The following is a 25,100-nucleotide window of genomic DNA, read 5'->3' as shown; positions in this document are numbered from 1 at the left end:
TGAAGGGGGTCATGAAATGGTTACCTCAAAATGACCTTGAATCCTGTTTTCGCGTTGAAATCAAAATCAAGTTCATTTTTCCAAATGGCAATCCCTATTTTTATTCCATATTCGTATTCTACATGAAAAAATGCATTGTCTGTTGGGAACATTTTTTTCAAAAACCAATGGTTTGTCACCAGGGGGCATTTCATTGTAACATTCCCAGGTTACCAGTATTTGAGAACGAAGCGAGATTGGGAAAAATTTTCAATGTAAATCTTGTACAATTTCTGAACTCTATCCACTGGTAAAATTTTCATGAACTTGAAATGGTCTTGAAATTCTTCAGTAGGGATTAACCTGAAGGCAAATACCGTCAGCATTAGCGGGGTGCCGAACCAGAGACTAGCACTGTGCTTGTGCCAGCACAATCAGAGGAGAGAAGGGTGGAGCTTTGAGGCTAACTATTAAATGTCATTGTCGGGTATTTTAAATCATGACTGGGGGGTTCAGAGAAATTTTACTTTTGGAGACTCCGAAAATTTCTCGGCCATGCTCACTTAGAATGATTCTTTACTGGTGTGACTCAACAATTTTTCTCTTATGGACTTAGAAAAATGTGTGTTAAGGGATTTAGAAAAATACCACCTTGTTGAACTCTGATGAATTTTGCCTTGCGCAGCTTAAGACCAATCATGTCTCATGATATTTTAATCAGTTCCCGTGAATTAAAATTTTTCCAAATCCCTACAAGCAAAATTATTCTCAACATGAATGTTTGGAGCCCGTAATAGAAAAATTTATCTGAGTCACTTTGTCTTGCAATTGACCTTCTCTGGCCAATCTTTCATTTTTGCCTTCTATCCATATCTGGAAAGGATGGATATCATGGGGTATTTCACTATTTTATTATTTACATCAACATTGAGATATGTAAAGGTGGCCTCTTGAAAAACACACATCCGTTAGACACCTACGTAATTTTCTGAGAGAACACACTTAAATTCTATACGTTCTGGCTTCACATTGTGGCATAAACAACAGCGAGCAAGTGTAAACATATGGGTCGCGTATATTGCAATAAGTCAGTTGTCCTGCAACATGCTTGGCGGATGTTTCATTCAAGGTAAAACCTAAGAAAACCAATAATAGCAAATGCGATCAGTACAATTTATTTTTCGTCTCTAATCTGTCTGAAATGGCTGATTACATGCTGTTAGAAATAGTGAGAATGATAAAAATTTCTGGCAAGTGCCACGCTAATCATGCAACCGTGCAAAAGATTATGTACCAAAAGGTATCCCGATACCCATCATCCCACAAAGGTTACAGTTAGGTCTCTGGTAAGATGAACTGAAAGAGGACCTTGAAAAGGCAGAGAGGAAAGACAGGCCCAAGAGAGGCGATTGCACTGGGAGTTCATGCTATTGTCACTGTAGATCCATACCTTTCGACTCAGCAGAATCAGTGAATACATGGTGTGCCTCAATCAGTGGTGTCTCTTGTTTTAAGATACTTTAAATTCTACCCGTATCGCTCATATCGCTTACATATCACCCAAGCAACTGAGCCTGGGGATACTGAGAGACACCTAGCATTTTGTCGATGGGCCAATACGCAAATATCTCTTGATCCCTTTTTCTTCACATGCACACTCTTTACAGATGATGCAAACTTCAACAACATGGGAGGAATCAATCTCCATAATGCGCACTACTGGGCGGAAGCAAATCTTCGCTGGCAATGAAATCGCCAAACACTCAGACGGTGGTCAATCAATATCTGAGCGGGCACAGTTGGAGATTACATGGCAGATCCTCTTTTTGTGGTGAAACATTGAATATCTTCATATTCTCTAGAATCTGGTGCTTTCTTTACTACAAAATATCCCCCTAGACATATGAGCACATATGAAGTTTCAACAGGACGGCACCCCTGCACATCAGGCCTTGCCTGTCAGAAGGTACCTCAATGTAACTTACCCAAATTGATGGATTGGTATCAGTAGTGCAATTTGTGAATTCTCGCCAAGGTTGCCAGACTTAACACCACTGGACTTCTTCTTATGGGGAGCTGTGAAGCAGAAGGTGTATTCCACTCCCCCAACAACACCAGAAGATATTAGAGAAAGGATTGTGGCAGCTTTCCAGGCAATCACTCACCAGACATTGAATGATGTCGAGACCAGTTTCCAACAGTGTGTGTCACTGTGCATTAGGCATTAGGCAAAATGGGCAGTTGATCGAGCATCTGAGACCCTAAATTTCCAGTGAGAACCATGTCAATCAAACCTTTTCATGGGTAATGATGTGCAAAGTCCACTAGGCAACCTCCATGTGGTGCACATCAGGTTCTGCAAACACCGAGGGTATTTTGCTTTCAGGTTAATCCCTACTGAGGAATTTCAAGGCCATTTCAAGTTCACAAAAATTTTGCCAGTGGACAGGGTTCAGAAACCATACAAGATTTTCTTTGAAAATTTTTAACGATCTCACTTTGTCCTTGAGATATTGATAACCTGGGAAAGTTACAGTGAAGTGCCCCATGGTGACAAACCATTGGCTTTTTGAAAAAGAGTTTCTTACAAACAATGTGTATTTTTTCATGTAGGATATAAACATGGAATAAAAAGTAGGGGTTACCATTTGCAAAAATGAACTTGACCTTGATAACAGGGTTGCAGGTCATTTCAAGGTAACCACTCCATTATCCACTTCAAACCTTACAACTTTTACTAGGTGCCCTTTTTTTTTTTTTTTTGCAGAATTGCGCCGCTGCAGAGAGATCGGCTGGTATAGATTAAAATGGGACACTCTGTAAAAATGTTATGGAATACAACTTAACCCAGGAGATTATTGATTAAATTACGCATATCTTTACAGTATAATTTCATAACCTCAGACCTTATTACAAATTTTGATTTGAAACTGTCAAGTACAGAAAATTCTACTCTCTTCTTTCAGTAAGTCACAGATACTGAATCTTGTGCGTATCCGATACTCCACTGACTTAAATACTTCATCAAAGAGACAATTCATCTTTCATTTGTGTGAAGTGTCAGCTTTCACAATAAAAAATTAAACATTACAACAACAGTCCCACTATTAACAAAATACACTGTAAACTTCAATTACCTGAAGTTTTAGTGTTGTTCTGATAAAATATTTAATTCAGCCAACCTGCGTTTACTTGCAATTCCTCTTGTACATTAAACATTCTTTGAACTACTATTTCAAGTACTCAGTGTTGTTCCCATTTTAATCTACAGAGACATAATTTGGGCAAATGTCAAGTCACGTGGCATATCTCACAAAGAAGTTTTTAGCTTCTACTTCTTAAGCCTTTTAGCACCAAATATGATTTAACCATGAAAATTTATTATTAATTGTGGAGTCATACTACTATATCTTCTTCTCAAATCAAAGCAAAGTTTCCATCCTTCTTTTTGATTATTGACACAATGTGACAACTGTTACAACTTTCAAACAAAGTGTTGTTGTGAATATATTTGAAAGGTATTGCACTGACAACCTGAGAAATAATTTGAATTCAGATTAGTTTCCCAGTTTTGCAGAGATTGTAACCATTTTCAAAATATTTTGTGTCAATAACGACTTGTCCTTTTACTGTTCATATGCCAAATCCAAATGAGGCATGATGAAGAAGTATAATTCAAATTAGGGACACATTTGGTAAATTACAAGTTTAATTATACATAAATTATAAGTTTAACTGCAGAAAGGAAGGAAGGAAGGGCAGAAGAAAGGAAAGAAAGGCATTTAGGATTTAATGCCCCATCAACAATAAGGTCATTAGGGACTGAGTGTGCACTGTGATTTGACAGAGATGGTATAGGATACCAGCTTTGTCCTTTTCATAGGAAATAGTCCAGCATTTTGCTTTACACTGTGTTAAGAAACCATGGGAAACATCAATCTGTATGGCCAAACATGAATCTGAATCTTGCTTCTACTGAATCTAAGTCCACTGCGTTAACTACTGTGCCATCTTGCTTGTGCCACAGAAAGGTGTATGTGAGATATATTGGATAACATTTGTGTGACAGAGTAGGTAAGTTATTAGACCTCCACTTCAATGATTTAAAACATTTAATAAAAAAAACTCGGCAGTGAATTTTTTCACAAGTTACTTCTGGTGACAGAACAATTTATAATTTTTGTTACACAAAACATGGTTTTTGATTATCAAAAACAGTTCTATGTATATAAACATTAAATGTGTTAAACATGAAGTGAAATCAAGGTTAATTTTATTCCTCTAAAATTCAGTGAATCAATTACTGCATTTCACTTATCACTGTAGACTGAGGGGTCACCTACAAATGAAAAAGATAATTAACTAATCAGTCTTAAAAGATCAGATTTTATTGCAAGTTTTATAGTCTTTTAAATTTTAAAATAAAGACACCTGAGACTTTTAGGAATGCATGGCACTGAAAGGAAAAAAACAGTAAATTTACTAACTTGATAAGAATTCGAGGATAGGTATGGCAATATGTACTGTTGCAGAGATCTTTGAAAGATTGAGCAACACTTCCGGCAACAATTTATGCATAGCATCACGCATCTCAAGCATGCAGGTTGTAAGAGCAGTAATGCACTGCCTTGCACAGCGCGACATGAGCCCATATTCAAGACACTTGATGGTACGTTGCTGAAGAGCAGGATCCAGCTGGGCGTGGTATGGTGCAAGTGATGCGAGCACCGGTATCACATGGGCCTGCAATTCAGAGCGCGTCATGCGCACACCTCGCAAGGCTTCAGGAAGGCCCAGTGATTTGTCACTAACCTGTCCAAAGAGAAAGATATTGTTGTCAAACAGAAAGATAATTTTGCTCTATAAATCTGTCCTATGAATAAATGTTATAGGAAGAAGTAACTAGATGATCATCAAGACACATTACAACCTGCATAAATTCACATAGTAATATTTCATACAATGTTACGACGTATCAGTTATCTGTGTACACAGAGATATAATGTTCTGACATTAAAACATTCACAGCAGATTAATGTAAAAAGACCGACTGCAGATGAAATGTTGAATGTTAATTTTTATGTACTATCATTACATTATTGCAGCAAATAATAAAACTGAATATAATTGGTTAGAATAAGGCCAAAAACCTGCCACATTTTATTCTTGCATATGAAAACACATCAAGAAATTTATTTCTTGAATTAGTTGGTGGTTTCCTCAGCTTCTGTAAGTGTAACTCTCTTTTAAGCTGAGAATTTGCTAGGATTAGCATCTTAATAATTCGCTAAAATAGGTTATTCTTTACGGTGCACAATTTTAAAAGCAAACCAACAGTTTTTTCACTACAATAACACCATAAAAGCAAAGAACATAAATATCTGAGGGAGCCAGACTAATGACCTGCCAATCAAAGCAACATGGAAAGGTAGAGTCAGTCAGTCTCTCTCTCTCTCTCTCTCTCTCTCTCTCTCTCCCTCTCTCTCTCTCTCCCCCCCCCCCCACCCCCCCCACCCCCACCCTCCCACCCACCACCCCTCTTTGCATGGTCGCTAACATTTGACAAGTCCACAGCCAAGCAAATAAATGATTGGTTTCATAAGAGAGGACTGTGCTTCAAATCCAACTTACCAGATTTTTTTCTTTATTCCCATATAATTCTAATAACAAATTTATTGTGAATATGCAAATTATCAATAACTAAAGAATTATTTATTGTTTTCATAATTTTTAGGCTGAAAATTCTGGTTTTCTCTAAAATTTTGGAATTAGTTTTCTATTATAACCATATTCATGCAGATAATGTTCCAACTCACCATGAGCCCGTTTTCTCAACATCTGCACTGGCACATTTCGACCCACCATGAGCCTATTTTTTTCTGGTATACATCCAGCTACAGCACAACTCATTGTATTAACCCCTTTTACCAGTAATCCTGCAGTTAATTTTGATCCACCAGATACAGCTGCATGTGCACAAACAACTTTTGGTTGGTGGAAGGAGAAAGGGAAGTGTTAAAAAACCAGAATACTTCATTTGTGCATTAGCCCCCTACACAGTTACATGCAAACACTCCAAGGCCTCTAATTTTACAATTACATGTAGTGATGTGTCTGCTACTTCACAGCAAGGGACAGTGAGCCTGATTGTGTATCCAAATTGCTTTACACTGAAATTTCAAAAGAGCAATTAAAAACTGTACTTCTGTACAATAAACAGCTCCTTCTACAAAACAATCTCATCGCTTCAAAACCTTCTGCTGTAATAACACAAGAACATGTGGAAATTAGAGAAGAAATATTTCATAAAATTTTCAAAATGCTACCAGAGAACCAACTCATAACATAAGACTGACTAATTGCCCACAAAAATATCAGCGGAGAGGATTTGTCTGAAGAAAGTGAAGTAGTCATCATCATCTTCAGATGATAACTAGCCCAAAAAGAAGCAGGTGAAAACAGACAGTGATTAAGTACCACTGGGCTACAAGATTATGGTTATCAATATAGCGAGAGAGTATCCAGGATGGAGTTCGGTTGCTCTTCACAGAAGGAGAGCATCATGCCTCAATAGCATGAAAGATATGAAAAGATGGGAAGTACACATTTTAAAAAAGCTGCAATGAGGAATGAACAACTTAAAACAATTGATGTGTGGACCTCTGTTTTATAGAAGCTCAAGATTGTAATCAGCAGCTGACGACAAGAAACTTGCAACAATGACTCCTGCTGCTGCAGGCCCAATTTCCTGATTGGAATTTCAAGCTTCTGGCTCATAGATAATGCTCTTCAAATGAAGCCATCTGAAATACCAGAGAAAAGTCACCACATCTGGAACTAAGAGTGAAAGTGTTTCACTGCAGAAAGTCCTTGAAGCAGCAGCAAATTTCCGAAATCAGAGTCTAGCTCTCATACCAAAATATGACAAGGACTTTGTTATTAACACTGATCAAATAAGTATCACAGTGAAAAGTACCCGACTCATTTACATCAATTGAGATACAATTTTTACAGAACATATTTATCCCAGGGCGCCAAAAACAGTCAACTTATGACCAAATTCTTGCCAAGCGTGGAACAAAGGTGGTTATTGTGCAGCAAAAGGATGTGCATAAGGTGACATATTTGTGCACTCCACAATACGCTGTCACCTTATCTGGAAAATTACTAAAAATGGTCTTCCTTTGCTTGCAAGAGATCACTGGCTCCTTTGAACCAAGAATGAAAAACAATCAGCATAAGAATATGCATACAAATACAAAAACGTTATGCTAACATCAAAATCCGACGAACTCTCAACAGTATTATACAAGAAATTTCTAATTGACATCGAAGACATACATAAGGAAACAATTTCTTTTGCTCCTCTATTCATGAGGAGGGCAAATGAACCTGGACTTTTACAATGTAACTTTTCGAGATAGAGAGGATCTGTCAAGGTGCCCGTATTGAAGAAACTCCTCCACAATGTACTCCACGTGTGCAGCTTTGTGACATTTATTTTTACAGGTAAGTGGAAAATCTTATAAAGCGACTACGAAATTGCTCATACATAATCAAATACAAAATAGAGAGCTTCTAGAGAATACTGCATAAAAATTCAATCAATTGTACAGCATCAGTTCTCTGCACCAATATTTGATGATTTACTTGGTATGCATGGTATGATGAAAAATTCTGTGATAACCAACACCTGTTTACAAATAAAAACCAAATTCGTTTTGCAATAGGCACATTGAAAAAACCACACACACACAAAAGCTTGACGTACATTACATGATATGTATGTCACAAAAACAATATTGTTGTTTTCCATATTTTTATGAGCAGTGTCACCCTGATTCATGCATTGGTTGGTTGGTTAGTTGATTGGGGTTGAAGGGACCAAACAGCAAGGTCATCAGTCCCTTGTTTCAAATGTGGTCCAGTCAGATGGATTGACATCTCAGAAAAGTCAAAACGATAAAAGGTAAAAGGCTAAAAAATGTGAAAGAGCAGTTGTGTTGTCAATATGGCAGATAGGACAAAGAAGGAAGCTAAAAATCACAGTGAAGAGATGCAACGCGGAGCCCAACCGGTAAACCCACCCGAGGGCAGGAATCAGGTGGGTGACATACTTGGTCTGGGAACAAGATAGAATAGGAAGGATGAATGGGAGAGAAACGGACAGCTATTGCATAAGAAACCAGAAGCTGGGATCGCCGAACAGAAAAGGGGGGGGGGGGGGCCCAGCTTCAACCAGGGGACTATCAACAGGGCTGGTAGGGAAGGCAGTGGTGGCTGAACGGATACCGAAATGGTGAACTGGATCCAGGAGGCGCAGTGTGGAAGGGGCAGCTAAACCATAAACTTGACAACCATAGTCCAAGTGAGACAGTACTAAAGCCCGATAAAGGCGGAGAAGGGTGAAGCGGTCCGCACCCCAAGAGGTGTGGGCAAGGAAGCAAAGGACATTGAGTTTACAGAAACATCCTACTTTCAGAAGTCTGATATGAGGCAGCCAAGTGAGCTTGTTGTCGAAAAGAAACCCAGGAAATGAAACTGTGGGACCACAGGTAATCATTGTGCATCGAGATAGAGCTCTGGATCAGGGTGGACCGTAGTATGGCGACAGAGGTAGACCACCCGCAGTTTTAAAGAAGAGAATTGAAACCCGTTTGGATGGTCCATGCAAAGGCATGCCATATAGCTCCCTGGAGCTGCTGCTCTGCAGAGGCCATCGAAGAGGAACTAACCCAAATGCAGAAATCATCCACATACAGAGCAGGGGTGACCAAAGGACTGACAGACGCCACAAGTCCATCTATAGCAATGAGGAAAAGAAGTACACTCAATACGGAACCCTGGGTCTGTGGAGAACTAAAAACAGTACCAACCCGAACCCTGAACAACCGATTGGGAGTGGGCTCCAAAGATCCCACTCATGAAGTGTAAGAAAGATGTGATGGTGCCAAGCTGTGTCATAGGCTTTGCGAAGGTTAAAAAATACGGCAACCAAATGGCAGTGCTGGGAAAAAGCCTGCAAAACTGCGGATTCCAAGCGAAGTAAATGATCAGACTGTCCCTCTCAGAAATCACACTGGTAAGGGGTCCCCGAGATTCGAGGACCCAATTGAACCGCCGGGCTACCATCCGTTCACGTTCAAGTAACTTGCAAACAACGTTTGTCAGACTAATTGGCTGATAGCTTTCGACAAACAGGGGGTTCTTACCGGGCTTAAGGATGGGAACCACAATGCTATCCCTCCGTTGAGAGGAAGTCACCCTGGAGCCAATGACAGCTAAACAACCAGAGAAGATGTTGTCATGGAGCACTGAGATGTTGAAGCAATTGGTTATGAATGTAGTCTGGGCCAGGGGCCGTACCATGAAAAGAAGAAAGTGCGGCAAGAAGTTCCCATTCTGTAAAAGCTTTGTTGTAAGATTCTGTCTGACAAGGGGTAAAACATAAGGCGGAAGCTGTTTATGGTGAAGGAAAGCAGCCGGATAGTAGGTTAATGCTGATGCTGTTGCAAAATGGGTCGCAAGATGTTTCGTGAGAATCAACGGGTCGGTGCAAAGGCCATCTGGGAGGGCAAGGCCCGGGAGGGTAGACTGCTGATGGCAACCTTGGAGAGAATGAAGTGTAGCCCATACCCGTGACATAGGGACAGTTGAACAAAGGGAAGAAACAAAGTGTTCCTAATGCACCCGTTTGCTCTGTTTGATTAAGTAACGGGCATTGGTGTGAAGGCGTTTAAAGGTAATAAGATTGACAGCGGATGGGTGCCTCTTAAGGTGTTGCAAAGCTCAATGGCGATCACTGATGGCAACAGCAATGGCCGGACTGCACCACAGGACTTGCCGGCAGTGAAATGGTCTGGATGAGTGTGGGATAGCAAGGCTAGTGGCGCAAACAATCGCATCAGACACGTCAAAGAGGATGTCATCAATACAACCCGACAAAGAGGGAGAAAGAAGTGCAATGCAGTGTATAGAGGCCAATCGGCGTGTTGGAAAGACCAACGAGGTAATCTGTCCATCAGGAAGTGGGAAGGGAGCGAGAGAATCAATGGGAAGTGGTCACTATCACAAAGGTCATTGTGTTGCGACCAGTGGAATGATGGGAGGAGGGAGGGAGAAGAAAGAGAAATATCAATGGCAGAAAAGGTACCAGACCGGCACTGAAATGAGCAGGGGAGCAATCATTAAGAAGGCACAAGTCGTGGTCTGCAAGAAATTGGTCTATGAGAAGACCCTGACTAGATGGAAATACACTGCCCCACAAAGGATGATGAACATTAAAATCCCTAAGGAGGAGGAAGGGAGGAGGAAGTTGCTGAAGAAGGGCAGTTAAGGTAGCAGGTGTAAGAGCCCTGTCAGGAGGGAGATAGAGACTGCAAACCGTGACCTCAGGGTCCAGGTGGACCCTAACAGCAACTGCTTCCAATATAGTTTGAAGAGGAATCCACTTGCTAGCAACGTCCATACGGACCAACGTACAAACACCACCAGAGCCCTGCAGGGGGCCAACCTGATTTCGACAGAAAGCACGGAACCCACAGAGGGCCAGTGAGTGATCATCAGTAAAATGAGATTCCTGTAGAACCACACAAGCTGAAGAATAAAACGAAATAAGGGATTTCAACTCCAGAAGGTGATGGTAATATCCATTACAATTCCATTGGATAACCACAGAACAATGATTCAAATGGTGGGTAAACAGGCCCCGACAAGGAGGGGGCGACATCCATGAACAGCAAGTCAGAGTCAGGTTGCAAAGGTAGGGACGGGACTTATGTTTCTTCTTCTTTTCTGTTTGAGATCGAGGAGGGCTGTGCAGCAAAAGGGAACCAGCTGCAGCAAGATCTGGAACAGAAAGAGATGAGGTGACCTGGGGGCCCTCAGACTGTGGTTCTTGTGGTCATCGTCTGGCAGCAGACGTTTGGCCTGGAAGGTGCCGGGAAGGGGAATCCTGGGAGGAGTGCACCTGACTGGCAGACGCCGAAGAAGTGGGACACTTCTCCGACAGGGGTGTGGGAATGGCGCCCGGAGGGGAGGGTATGGGAGTGGGGGAAGACAGGGGTTGGGGCTGGGGTAAGGAAGGGGGAGGAAGGGTGAAGATGTAACTAAAGAATAGCTAGATGTCATGGATACAGGATGAAGACATGCATACTTCTTATGAGCCTCATTGTAGGTTAGACGATCGGGGGAGTTATACTCCTGTATCTTTTTTTCCTTCTTATAAACTAGGCAATCCGGAGAACGTGGAGAATGATTGCCATGACAATTAACACACACAGGCAGAGGAACACAGGAACTCCCCTCATGGAGTGGATGTCCACAGTCATTGCAGAGGGGGGCTTGCAAACAGCGGGAAGACATGTGGCCAAAACACAAGCACTTAAAACATCTCATAGGTGGTGGGATGTATGGCTTCACATCACATCAATAAACCATAATCTTGAACTTCTCAGGGAGGGTACCCCCTTCAAAGGCCAGGATAAAGGCACCAGTATCAACGCAATTGTCCTTTGGACCCTTCTGAATACGCCGAACAAAGTGAACACCCCACTGTCCGAGATTGTCCCTAAGTTCCTCATCAGTTTTAAGGATGAGGTCCCTGTGAAAAATTACACCTTGAACCATATTCAAAGACTGGTGGGGGGTAATGGGCACAGGAATTGTGTCAAGATGGTTACAAACACAAAGGGTCGCAGACTGGGCAGCTGAAGCAGTTTTGATCAACAATGAACCCAACCGCATCTTGCTCAGAGAGTCCACTTCTCCAAACTTGTCTTCAATGTGTTCCACAAAAAATAAAGGTTTGGTATTGGTGAAAGCATCCCCACCATCCCTGGTGCAAACCAGATAGCAGCGGAAAGGTTTCGCCCCTAGGCGACGAGCCTGAACCTCCTCCCAGTGGGTAGCCATGGAAGGGAAGGCCGAAGGGGCAGAAGAAGCAGCACTAACAGAATTATTTCAATGCAAAGAGAGGCCATAGAAGAACGGCCAGAGTTCTTGACCCATATGCATTTCATTTGCATAGCGTCTGTCCAGATACCACCCACTCCGATCGGGGGCTCTCTCCATGGGCGCCACCCAGCTACAGCAAGGGCTGTCTGGCATGGTGGCCCCTGCCAGGAGTTCCGATGCTCCAGGACGACAAGCAACCACTCCAAGGCTTACATGAGGTGGTCACAGCTCAGGTATCAGAAGTGTGATCCCTGTGTTTTCAGGGTGCTCAACCAAAAGGATACATGCGACCCCACCACACGGGCTGGCTACCGTGCTGGCTATGTACCCTGGCATCAGACAGCGACGTGAAAGAAAAGGTGGAAGGAACTGGGAGGGCACATGTCGGAGACACTAGGTAAGGTGCTCTTCCCCAAATGGCTCACACTACGGAATAGAAATTTAGTAATGGAGGTCAAACCCCAGAGGGGGACCAGAGAATGCCAAAAGATGAGGTAATTACGCAACAAAACCAAATTGTAAAGCCAACATAACCAAGAGGATAGTGGGGCCAACATAAACAAGGACACTAAGAGAGGGAGAGGAGAGGGTGAAGGGAAAGGAGCATTTCGACATCCTCCATATAGTCCAGACTTGCCATCAAGTAACTCATCTCTTGCCCCAAGATGAAGGCCTGGCTGGCTATTCAGCGCTTCACAGTCAATGATGAGCTCAAGGACACTGCCAACAAATGGCTGGAGCACCATTCTCTAATGAAGGGATTAAGGAGCTGGTTTCAAGATGCAACAAATATTTGCAATTGGGTGGTGGTATTCTGAAGAAGTAATGTCAACATGTGAGAACAGATTGTATATATAAATTTATCTACTTTTCCTTTTTTTAACAATGGATCCAAGATTAATTTATAAACATCCTGCTTAACAAAGTGACACTCATGCACAGTCTAAGTTTGAAATTACCTACTGAGGTATTTTGGCAGAGCAAACAGTGTATAAAATAAGTCCTTCCCTGTCCATCACTGGAGGCACAGAATGCACTACTGATGTGCACTGGGAGTGAACATTTACTTTTACCTTCAATACACAGTTGGCTGTTCATAGTGATTTCCTGTGGTCGAAAGAATAATTAGAAAGATTTTTATGATCAAAAAAAGATGAATCCTGTTTGTCAGGAGTTTAAAATGGATGCCTGATAAAAATGATTTATCTGAAATCCCTGCTTTTTAACCCCCGAGTAGGCGTTTTTCATAACATGGGCAGGTGCATGGGGTGCTTTTTAGTCATGAAAAGAATAGCTGTCTATGTTACCAAGGTAAACATGTATGAACAAAATTACAGTTTAATCTTAGTTTAATTAAACAATGATAAAATAAGTTAACATTATATGAGCTAAATCACTGTTCATTTAAATGATGATAATATAAACCTTTGATTGTCTCACTCTGTTGCCACACACAAGTGTTACACCATAGCAATGACCCACTCGAAGCATTAAACAGTGAAGTTGCCTCAGATCCCTGCCAACCACTTATTTCATCACCGGTTATCTTGTAGATAACAGCCTCATTGTGAGACCGTGCTGCTAGCTTGTATCAGGGTCATTTTCTAGACGGATCAATTTTTTTTTTTCTCATCTAGCTCACTGTTTATTTTATATTACTGCTGCTCACTTGGAAGTATGACAGCACAACTTATTACTGTGTTAGGAGAAGCAATAACGAAGGAATAGGTATGGGCTCGAACTTGTAAAACAACAATGGAACTGTAGAAAACAATTTTATTAGTGATTGGTGCACTTTATACACAGGCACACCCACTTGCGGTTCAATAATCATAGTCAATTCACTGAATAGTGCCTTTATTAGAATCCTACACTGTTAAAATCTACTTACAGTACACTCCCAATTATTCAGGATAATATGGGGGAGAAGATGCACAATAATCAAAAAACAAGAGTAATGGAGATATTTTCAAACATGTATTGGGGTTTATGTCTACTGGATCACTAGTAGCAGTAGTAGTAGCAGCAGCAGCGGCAGCAGCAGCAGCAGCGTTGGTGGCCGACATCTGCACATGCTCCGGCATGGCTCGATTCAATTGCTGCCAGTCTGACTTAGCATCCACCACTGCCCCTAGCGGTTGGCAACTGCACTGCCGGTCGCCATGTGTGCGACATGTCTCTCTCTCTCTCTCTCTCTCTCTCTCTCTCTCTCTCTCTCTCTCTCCCTCCCCCCCCCCCCACCCTCCCTCCTTCCCTCTCTCTCTCTCTCTCTCTCTCTCTCTCTCTTTTAAGATGCATGAACAATCTACAAACTGAATAATCTGCACATGAATAATGGTGAGTACACTCTATACTGTAAGTACTTACAATGGCACACACAGCAGCAGCCAACATGTCAACATCATTTCCATGACGAGACAAAATGAGAGCTTTATTCTGCATTACTCGGGGCACTTCCTGCAGAATCAGCTGCAGTACTTTCCAATCTGTAAACCCATTTGATGTAAAATATTTAAAAAATATTTATAAAAAAAAAACTGAATTATACCATACACTAAGATGACAAAAGTCATGAGGTAGTGATATGCATATACGCAGATGGCGGTAGTATAACATACACAAGGTATAAAAGGACAGTACACTGGCAGAGCTATCATTTGTACTCAGCTGACACACGTAAAGAGGTTTTCGACACGATACTGGCTACACAATACGAATTAACAGACTTTGAATGCAGAATGTTAGTTGGAGTCAGATGCATAAAATATTCTACTTCAGAAAACGACAGAAAATTCAATATTTCAAGATCCAAAGAGTCAAGAGTGTGCTGAGAATGCCACATTTCAGGCATTACCTCTCTCCACGGACAACAGTATAGCTGATGGACTTCACTTAACAACTGAGAGCAGTGGCATTTGCATATAGAGTTTTCTGTGCTAACAGACAAGCAAAGCTGCATGAAATAATTCCAGTAAACAATATGGGACATACAATGAACTTATCCATTAGGATAGTGTGGCAAAATGTGGCAGCAGATGACTGATGCAAGTGCCTCCACTAACAGCACAAGATTACCTGCAGTACCTCTCCTGGGCTTGTGACCACATCAGTTGGACACTAGATGACTGTAAAACCATGTCCTGGTCAGATGAGTCCTGATTTCAGTTAGTAAGAGCTGATGATAGAGTGCAGTGTGGCACAGAGCCCATGAAACCATGGACCCAACTTGTCAACAAGGCACTGTGCAAGCCTGTGGTGACTCCGTCGTGGTGTGATTTGTGTTTATATGGAATGGATTGTGTCCTCTGGTCCAAATGAACCCATCATTGACTGAAAATGGTCATGTTCAGCTACTTGGATACCACTTGCAGTCATTTGTGGACTTCATGTTCCCAAATGATGTCCTGTCACCAGGCCACAAATGTTCACAACTGGTTTGAAGAACATTATGGACAATTCGGGCGAATGATCTGGCCACCCAAACTGCCCGACACGAATTCCATCGAACATTTATGACACAATCTAGAGGTCAGGTCATGTACAACATCCTGCACTGACAATACTCTCATGATTACGGGTGGTTATAAAGGCAACATGACTATATTGCTGCAGGGGACTTCCAACAACTTGTAGAGTACACGACATGTCGAGTTGTTGCACTATGCTGGGCAAAAGGAGGTCTGACACAAATATTAGAGGGTATCCCATGACTTTTGTCACCTTAGTATACATTACACATACTCAAAAAAAATTATTTATATTGCTAGCATTTATTTATCTGTACTGCTTTCTTGTATTACAAACATTATATGGTTTAATACAAAGCTAACTTCAACTACTTTAAACATGTGAGCAAACTTTCTGTCATTGGGATATTTTGTAATACAAGAAAGCAGTACAGATAAATAAACGCTAGCAAAATGTATCGTGCACAATATTAAATCACTAAGCAAAAATTTACTGATGAAAGATAAAAGCAGAGCCAGCTAGACAGCTCCTTTTTCCTTCCATTGTCAATTGTACCATGTTTGTTTTATAAAGGCCTGTATACATAGGCAGAACTTATATCCTCCTCTTGACAAAATAACCCTAATGGGTTTTGATAAAATTTCAAAATGTTGATACAAAAAACAGATTAAAATTTTAGAACAGGAGATGAGATGGCAGATTACACACGATGTGGGTAATACATTGCACAGCCACAAGTAAAATGTCAATGTGTCGAAACACAAATGAAACAGGAGTTTTAGGCACAATCACCCAGTAATTACAATCATCATTTAACAGTAAAAAGAGAGTTTCTTCAACTTCCTTTCTATTTCAGACTTAATCATCTACACAAAAAACCCAAAGTGTTACATAATTACAAGTTCTTCTATTTAACTATGGTGCTTTTTCAATTTTATGAACTATGTTCAAAGTTTTATACCATACTTCAATTAAAACAAACCTCTTTCCTGCTTCAGAGCAGTCACAACAGCCTTGCAAGCATGTGTGAGAGAGAGGTGTGTGACAGTGCAAGGTACATGAGCTGCAGGTGCAGGGCTTGATGGCTGTGGCGACACAGGTCGTTCCCCATGTTTGTGATCCACACACAGAAAAGGGCTGTATCGCAACTGGTGGGTCACAGGATCAGGAAAACCAGGCTGGTACACTGAATTTGCTCGAAGTTGCAGGAAACACTCAAATATCTAGAAAGGAAATACCAAAGAAGTATTACGAAGCTTCTCTGTAGCTTTGAAACAGTTGAAAAGTTACAAATAGATTTAATTAAGTTGTTATCCTCCTCCTCCTTATTCTTCTTCAATTTCTTTATGGTTTCAAATGGCAAGGGAGTCACAATACTAAACCAGTTCGGTCATTGGACGGTGAAGATTCAAAGTTATCAACCAGTCCCATTCAACAATTATAATTGATTTTTAATGTCTAACAGCAGCCTTGTTTCCCTGTTACATCAACAACTGATCTTTTAAGTGGCCTATCATATTTTGGCACATTTGTGCCACCATCAGTGGGTACTGTTATTTCGGCCATAGTCTCTGGAATATCTACACGTTCCTCTTTATATCATTATATAGTTTATCACACTTTCTCTCATGGTCCCTGCCATCTGTATCTTCATCTGTTAAAGAAATACATACAGAAACATGGTAAGTTTTTAATGATCAAAACTCACATATTGAAAGATATACCTTCACAAAACAAAAAAATAATTTCTCTCTCAATGGTACGTATGTTTTCAATATAGATGTCTATTCTGTCTTGAAGGATGTTTAGTATTTTTTTCCTTTTTTTTAATCAAGCATTTGGCATTTATGAAGATAGCTGAATAAAGATCATAGAGGTAAGCTAACAACTGGCAAACAAAAGCTCACAGCTGACAAGCTGTGTAAATATTTGTGAAAGTACTAATAATGCATTACACTATAAAGCTTTATCACACATACTGGTGAAGCTACATAATCATGCCAGCTGCAGAATCATATTTGGAATCAACATGTGTGTTGCGGAGGGTTCATGGCATCTATGGAGGGTGACAGTACATGCACTTGTGTGGTACAATGCCCAGTACACAACATAACAATTATCCCTCTACATCTCTCTCTGGCAACTAGAGACACAACAACAAATGTACACATCCTTGTGCATCCATTAACTGCAGTTTCGTAGTGACGATGATGTATTTTAAGTCAAGTAGTTCTCCTTTATGACCAACCTCATTCAAACTTGCAATGGATCTCCTTCAAAATTTTATCAGGCACTAGGAATGTCATCAAATAAAAGTGTGATGCCTTCTCTCTGATATACAACTTCTCTTGAAGTGTTAGGATCAAAACTGACTTCTGGCACTATAGCAAAAATCTAAGAGTACTGTTGTTCCACTCTTGATGCTAATATTAATTACCACCAGTTGTCACTTGTAATATGTCATGCCCTTGATATCTACATCACTCACGTACACTTCACCAACATGAATGTTACTGAATTACATGTATATCAGATCATTTCTCGTGATAAACTAACATTCCTGTCTCCAAGCATACTTTATCATATCAGTAACAACACATTGCACAACTGTTCAACATATACTGCTTGTATTTAAACTTTTGATAAAGAAGTTTAATTTCTTGCTATTGAAATGGAACTTCATGTCTCAGCAATCTGAATCTAATGAGTAACTGAGGAGGAACTGAACACGAAACTTTGCTATTAATTTATTAGTGCACTAGCAGCTATTAAAACTACATGGGTCACAATTAATTCAGAATATATTGATTACAGTTTTGCTCTCTTGATATGTACATGAGATTACTATAAAATCATTGAATTTAGATCATTTTATTCACACTAAATCCAATGCTTCCTTATGTGCTAGTGCACAGTAAGTGTGTGTGCTGTGCTGTACATATGAACAAATACTCACCATGAATCTAATACTGTTGCAATTTTCGAACACAGTGGGACGCTGGTAATGTGCATCAAGGTGCCCAACAAGCAACTTGTATGTATGTATTGCATGTGACGATGGTAGCTGATAAATTTTTATCTTCAGAATTCGGACTAAACCAGCCACCACTGTTTTCACATCAAGCATATCTGCCTCACTACATGAGCCAAGAGTTGGGTCTTGACCATGCAGTTCAAAGGGCCTGCTAAGCAACTGTAAATTAATAAGAAAAATTGCATACTTTATTCAAAATTTGTTACAGCATGACTGCCTGTGTGCAGTGCATATCCATTTGTATAACTCTAGTTTAATAGTAAAACAGGAAAAATATTAAGCAACAATTTGATATTACAGTGATTTCAGAACAAACTTACAAACCAGGAAGACTCTCATTAAAGAGATCAAATACAAAATGTCACTGCAGCTGTTGTAGGACACATTACCTGTGACACTGACACCAAATTTTAACAATAACTTCATGTAAAATAGTCTGTCAAAAGTTTTTCCTCGATAATTTACTGATATAAGGCTGAAGAAATCTCTTCACATAAAATAGTTTCCTTTCAAGCAGTATCACTGAAATCCTTGAGTGACGCTAAATGTATGACTTGTATGAAAGATCCTCAGGAGCGATAATTTCAGGCAGTGTCCTTACAACATGTCTTCTTGTGTTTTGTTAGTTGTGAACCTGACATCTTCAACATAAATTCTGATAATCACATCATTTCACTGACAACTTATTTATGTCTTCCTTACAGGTATCCGCAAAAATTCCAAATCATGGCATCAAATAATTTTGTGTAAGTCACGTATAAAGCACCAATTCTACTTTAAAATTTAAAAAAATTGTGAGTCAAATAGTGCACATAAAATCATTCTGTACAGTCAATTGCAACAATCATCTGTCTTTAGAAATAACAAAATGGCAAACTGTAGTGATTTCTTGCACAAAACGTGACTCAACAACGATGCAAAAAAATGAACAACTTGTTCACAATTTTTGCATACTGATACAAAACTATTACAAATACTAATAAACAATTCTCAAAGTTTTTGACAGATCTTATTTGAATTAAAAAACACTGCAGCATAAAATAAGTCGACTGAAGTATATTAGAACTTTCTTTTCAATATATTAGCATGACAATTATAGCCATGAGTAAAATGTGCCTGAATCAAGGGTCCAATAATGAAACAAAAGTGCTTAAAACTGTAACTCAGATGAATGTAGCAAAAGTGTGTACGAGCACGCACGCGCACACACACACACACACACACACACACACACACACACACACACTGATGCACATCAGCAGTGTGTACAACGTCTATGCCCTGACAATTTAAGGAGAAGTCCTGCCATTGCACAAAGTTTTAATAATCCCATTACACTCACACTATAACACTGACTAAAATAGTAACCATGTCCTTGTAGAGGTGTCCTTGGCAGTAAATATAAGTTTACTCTAGGGTCACAGCCCAAAAGCATGGATCTGAATTGTCAAGCACACATGTATAATGAGAATTTACCAATTTTCACTTGTTAGGCTTTTAACATTATATGAAAATAAACTAAATGGGAATGTGAGTCATGGACAACAACTCTAAACACGAAACTAATATTAAAAATAGTTTACAAGTTATATTCAGTAATTGATAACATTTTCGTTTTGGGGTAATTGCAGCCCAAGGAATGCCACATAAAAACTGAAAATATAACTATGTTTAGTCTTAAAAAACTGTCAACAGTAAATTTCAGTAAAGTAATCAAACCGAAAGTATATACAATTCACTAAAATCTGTTCCAGTAAATACTGCATAAGAGGTGGGTACTTACTTTCCCCAGCAAATCAAGCAGTTCCAAACATCTTTTGTTCTCGCATTCAACACAAAGTTGTATGAGAAGCTCTGCAGCTGACTTGCGGACTTGGATATCATTGTCATTGTCAATATGTTGCAAGTACGGCACAACCACTTTCTCTATTAACTCATCCTCATAAAGGCATCTGTAGAAGCAACCACACACTATCAATGATGATTTACTGAAGTAATTTTTAAATTACAGTTACAATAACACAGAATGTTTATTTTCCTTCATGCTTGTTTTTATCATTCATTCAAGGTTTACCACTACAATGTTGTACATGATCCAGTCACATTAATGTTGCCAGCACCTATGTTCGACATCAACATGCAATAACCACTCACAGATGGCAGGTGGCAGCACTAGTAGTGAAAGGTATATAAAATTTCAGGGGGATATGGAAAACAGTGCAGTCATTGTCTTATTGCAGAGAGTGGGAGATTTGCCTGGCTTCCAAATGGGGCATGATCATTGGATTCTGGGCCAAGGGTGAAAGCATTTGTAAATTATTTGAGTGCCAAAGCATAGTATGCATTGCAAATATGGCAATATGCAAATCCAGTGCCAAGACAACTGTGGTGCACCATGGGCCATAGATGATAGAGGTGAACAATGGTTTCGAAATTGTGTACTGGTAAATAGACCACCCAGATGAAACGCGCCTACAAACTGTGTCTTGTCAGTGATTGTTCAGTGAACATTACTGTTATGGGCCTCCACAGCACGCACCTGATTCATGTACCCATACTGACTGCTGTCATCGGCAATGAAGGCTGGTATTTGTACACCAATACCACAACCAAATGGTCACCGAATGGCCTTTTCAGATGAATCATGTTTTATGCTCCATTGAACAAATGGCTGTTGGCATGTATGGCCCTGCAACAGACATGTGAATGTTACATGCCAGAGGAGGAGGTGTTATGGTTTAGGAAACGTTTCTGTGGAGTTCCCTGGATGATCTCATCATTCTGAAGGGCACAATTAATCAATACAAGTATGCATCTATCCTTAGGGACCATGTCCACCTCTACATGCACTCTGTTTCTTGCCTCAGCACAATGGCATCTGCCGAGCAGGACAGTGCAACGTATCATACAATTTGCAGTATGCGTGCACGGTTTGGAGAGCACCAAGATGAGTTCACTGTATTCCCTGACCACCAAACGCCACAGATTTAAATCCAACTGAGAATATGTGGGACCACTTCGATCGGGTTGACTGGACCATGGATACTCAACCAAGAAACCTAGTGCAAGTGGCCACGGTACTGCTGTTGGCATGGCTCCACTTTGCTATCCTTACCTTCCGGAATCTCACTGCCTCTTCTTGCACGCCCATGCTGTAAAAAGTGGTTATTCAGGTTTTTGACAGGTGGTCAAAATAATGTGACTGGATCGTGTGTTTCACTTAGTAACTTAACTATGCTGGGAATACTGATGGAACTAGCAGCATACCCTATCTTCGCAAAGGTACCACTATGTTTCTACAGCTGGATGACTCGCCTGGCATAGTGGTAATAAATTACACACACTTCCTTGTGGATCAGTCTACGTATTAGTAGTAAAAGCTGTATCAAGATCCCTACAGTAGTTCTTGGGGGTAGCCTTCATGTACAGACAGAAAAAAATTGGGGGAGGGGACTTTTAATTTATAATATATAGTGATACAGAGAAGCCCTACACATTTTTCTCCTGAATTGCTTTTAAAATATCTCACCAACATTCTTGAGCCTGCACGCACTACATATAAAACATTTCACACTATACTACTGTCACATATGATTAACTTCATCAGTGACATGGATGTTTTTGTACAAGTGATGAGTTCTTCCAAAACACTGTCAGGGCACATGAATGAATTAAAAAACTGAGTGCTTAAGCCACAAATTCGAAGATATTCTTATTGCAAGTTTCTCTGCAAATAAATTGCAAACAATCCTGAATCAAGTATTTTCAGATTTCGTTTCAACTCAATCACTTAACTGAATTTTCTGATGGTGAGAAATTAGAAGAAGTGATCTGTTTTACTTGGTAAAAAACTTTCAATAGCCAAAATCACACAAATTCATCTATTTTTGACAACAGGTTTCCACAGATACAACTGTCACCCTGTGGTCTTCAAAAAATTTTGGTTACAAAATGTGTTCATCGTGAGTTAGAATCTCATGTTATATTGTCATAGTGTCAGTGTGGTGGATAAAATATAGCACAGTTTACCAAGGTTTGTCAGAAATAAACCTATACAGGGTGTTACAAAAAGGTACGCCCAAACTTTCAGGAAACATTCCTCACACACAAAGAAAGAAAATATGTTATGTGGACATGTGTCCGGAAACGCTTACTTTCCATGTTAGAGCTCATTTTATTACTTCTCTTCAAATCACATTAATCATGGAATGGAAACACACAGCAACAGAACGTACCAGCGTGACTTCAAACACTTTGTTACAGGAAATGTTCAAAATGTCCTCCGTTAGCGAGGATACATGCATCCACCCTTCGTCGCATGGAATCCCTGATGCGCTGATGCAGCCCTGAAGAATGGCGTATTGTATCACAGCCGTCCACAATACGAGCACGAAGAGTCTCTACATTTGGTACCGGGGTTGCGTAGACAAGAGCTTTCAAATGCCCCCATAAATGAAAGTCAAGAGGGTTGAGGTCAGGAGAGCATGGAGGCCATGGAATTGGTCCGCCTCTACCAATCCATCGGTCACCGAATCTGTTGTTGAGAAGCGTACGAACACTTCGACTGAACTGCGCAGGAGCTCCATCGTACATGAACCACATGTTGTGTCGTACTTGTAAAGGCACATGTTCTAGCAGCACAGGTAGAGTATCCTGTTTGAAATTATGATAACGTGTTCCATTGAGCGTAGGTGGACAAAACTAAAACGAACTCTAACATGGAAATTAAGTGTTTCCGGACACATGTCCACATAACATCTTTTCTTTATTTGTGCACGAGGAATGTTTCCTGAAAGTTTGGCTGTACCTTTTTGTAACACCCTGTACAGTTAAAAAGCACCTTGTGCACATGGCCATCTCCATTGGACCACACGTTTCACCTGTGGTGGATTCTCTACGTACGGGACATGTCACATAAATGTAAATACATGTGTGTAAGTGTACATTTTACTATATATTGTGATTTTTAAGAATTAATATTTATCTGTGAGTGCTACGTATATGAACATGACCATGTGCACAAGGTGCTTTTTAACTGTAAATGTTTTATTTCTGACAAACCTTCGTATAATGTGCTATATTTTATCCACAAGAACATGGCAAGATGTTCTAACTCATAGTGAACAAACTTTGCAACAAACATTTGTTGAGCACCAGAAGATAACTATCAAAACTGAATGTCAAAAATAAAGATGAATTTATGTTATCTTGGAAACTGAAAGTTTCTTATCAGTTCCTTAAATTTCAAAGCATGTTACATGCATCAATAATTTCTTCTTATGTATTACATTTAACAATGAAGTACTTGAAACTTTCTGGCAGATTAAAAGTGTGTGCCATACCAAGACTCGAACCTGGGACTTTTACCTTTTGTAGGGAAGTGCTCTTCTGACTGAGCTACCTACACACGACTCATAGCCCATCCTCACAGCTTTACTTCTGCCAGTAAAGCACTTACCCGCAAAAGGCAAAGATCCTGCTTTACAGTCTCGGTCTGGCACACAGTTTTAATCTCTCAGGAAGCTTCATCTCAGTGCAGTCTCTGGTGTAAAGTGAAAATTTCATTCTGGAAACCCCCCTCCTCCCCAGCCTGTGGCTAAGTCATGGCAATATCCTTTCTTCCAGAGGTGCTAGTCTTGCAAGGTTCGCAGGAGAACTTCTGTGAAGTTGGTAAGGTAGGAGACAAGGTACCAGTGGAAGTAAAGCTGTGAGTCACGCTCGAGCAGCTCACTTGGTAGAGTGACTCTCTGTCTAGCAAACAATTTTAATCTGCCAGGAAGTTTCACATCAGCACACTTTCTGCTGCAGAGTGAAAATTTCTTTCTGGAATAATGGACAAACACTTCTCATTGAATACTCACTCCTCTGTTGAGTTACCTTTATATGAATTGCTAACAATACTCATCTTGTGACAAAAGAAACTACTTTTGGCTCTTGTTTTATACAACATGGGAAATAAATCATGTATTGCAGGAATGCCAAAGGGTAATGACTGCCTCAGTGAAATTCCATTTGTAATTTACTCAGTGAAAGGTGAAGTACTTACTTCAAATTGTTTAGAATATTACCCACACATTTTTCTTTAAATAAGAAGTACAACAATCATCTCTCATAAAAATTATAGTAATTCCCAGGGGTTATTTATTAAACTGTAGCATGCCCAATGAAGTATGAATGGACTAGTATGTGAATCCAATCCATGACAATTATTAAAAATCAGTATTTGCTGTGACTATCACTATGGCACAGTAAATCATAAAAATCAGAAACACTGGGGTCTCCACAAGAAGTATGCCAACACACAGGACCAATCCATTTTGCACAACATTAATAGGAAGCTTCATGAGAACCAAGCCATAATTGTGCAGGCAGACAAAGGCCACACATCAATAGTCCTATACGAGGCCGACTACGCACGAAAAGCACAGGACTTTCTCTCCAGCCCTATGTTCCAAACATACTCATTTAACCCCGCAGCTAAGTTCATCACAGAAATTAAGAAGGCACTTAAAGAAACAGATATGTTATTCACCCCTTCCTTAAACAAACTTGAATAGCAATGAATCTGAGAACACCCACTTTCAGGGGCGCCGTGAAACTTCATTAGCCACAGGCTCCTGTAAGGCCAATCCTTAACGCTATTAATGCCCCAGATGACTTATTG

At 40.1% G+C, this 25,100-nt stretch overlaps 1 protein-coding gene across 2 annotated transcripts in view; it reads right to left on the bottom strand.

Moving 5' to 3' along the window:
- LOC124777176 (tuberin) overlaps positions 1-25,100 on the bottom strand; it is a 299,285-nt gene that overhangs the window by 167,874 nt on the left and 106,311 nt on the right. For both annotated transcript variants that reach the window (XM_047252485.1, XM_047252487.1), the window contains exons 10-14: positions 20,220-20,388; positions 18,359-18,595; positions 16,385-16,625; positions 14,302-14,420; positions 4,467-4,791 (exon numbers count right to left, since the gene is read on the bottom strand). In XM_047252485.1, coding sequence (XP_047108441.1) covers positions 4,467-4,791; positions 14,302-14,420; positions 16,385-16,625; positions 18,359-18,595; positions 20,220-20,388 — 1,091 coding nt within the window. The remainder of the gene's footprint in view (positions 1-4,466; positions 4,792-14,301; positions 14,421-16,384; positions 16,626-18,358; positions 18,596-20,219; positions 20,389-25,100) is intronic.

The sequence above is a fragment of the Schistocerca piceifrons genome, chromosome 2 (assembly GCF_021461385.2).
Source record: "Schistocerca piceifrons isolate TAMUIC-IGC-003096 chromosome 2, iqSchPice1.1, whole genome shotgun sequence".
Lineage (NCBI taxonomy): Eukaryota > Metazoa > Arthropoda > Insecta > Orthoptera > Acrididae > Schistocerca > Schistocerca piceifrons.
Note: the sequence above shows the minus strand (reverse complement) of the source record. Positions and strands in the feature narration are given on the sequence as shown.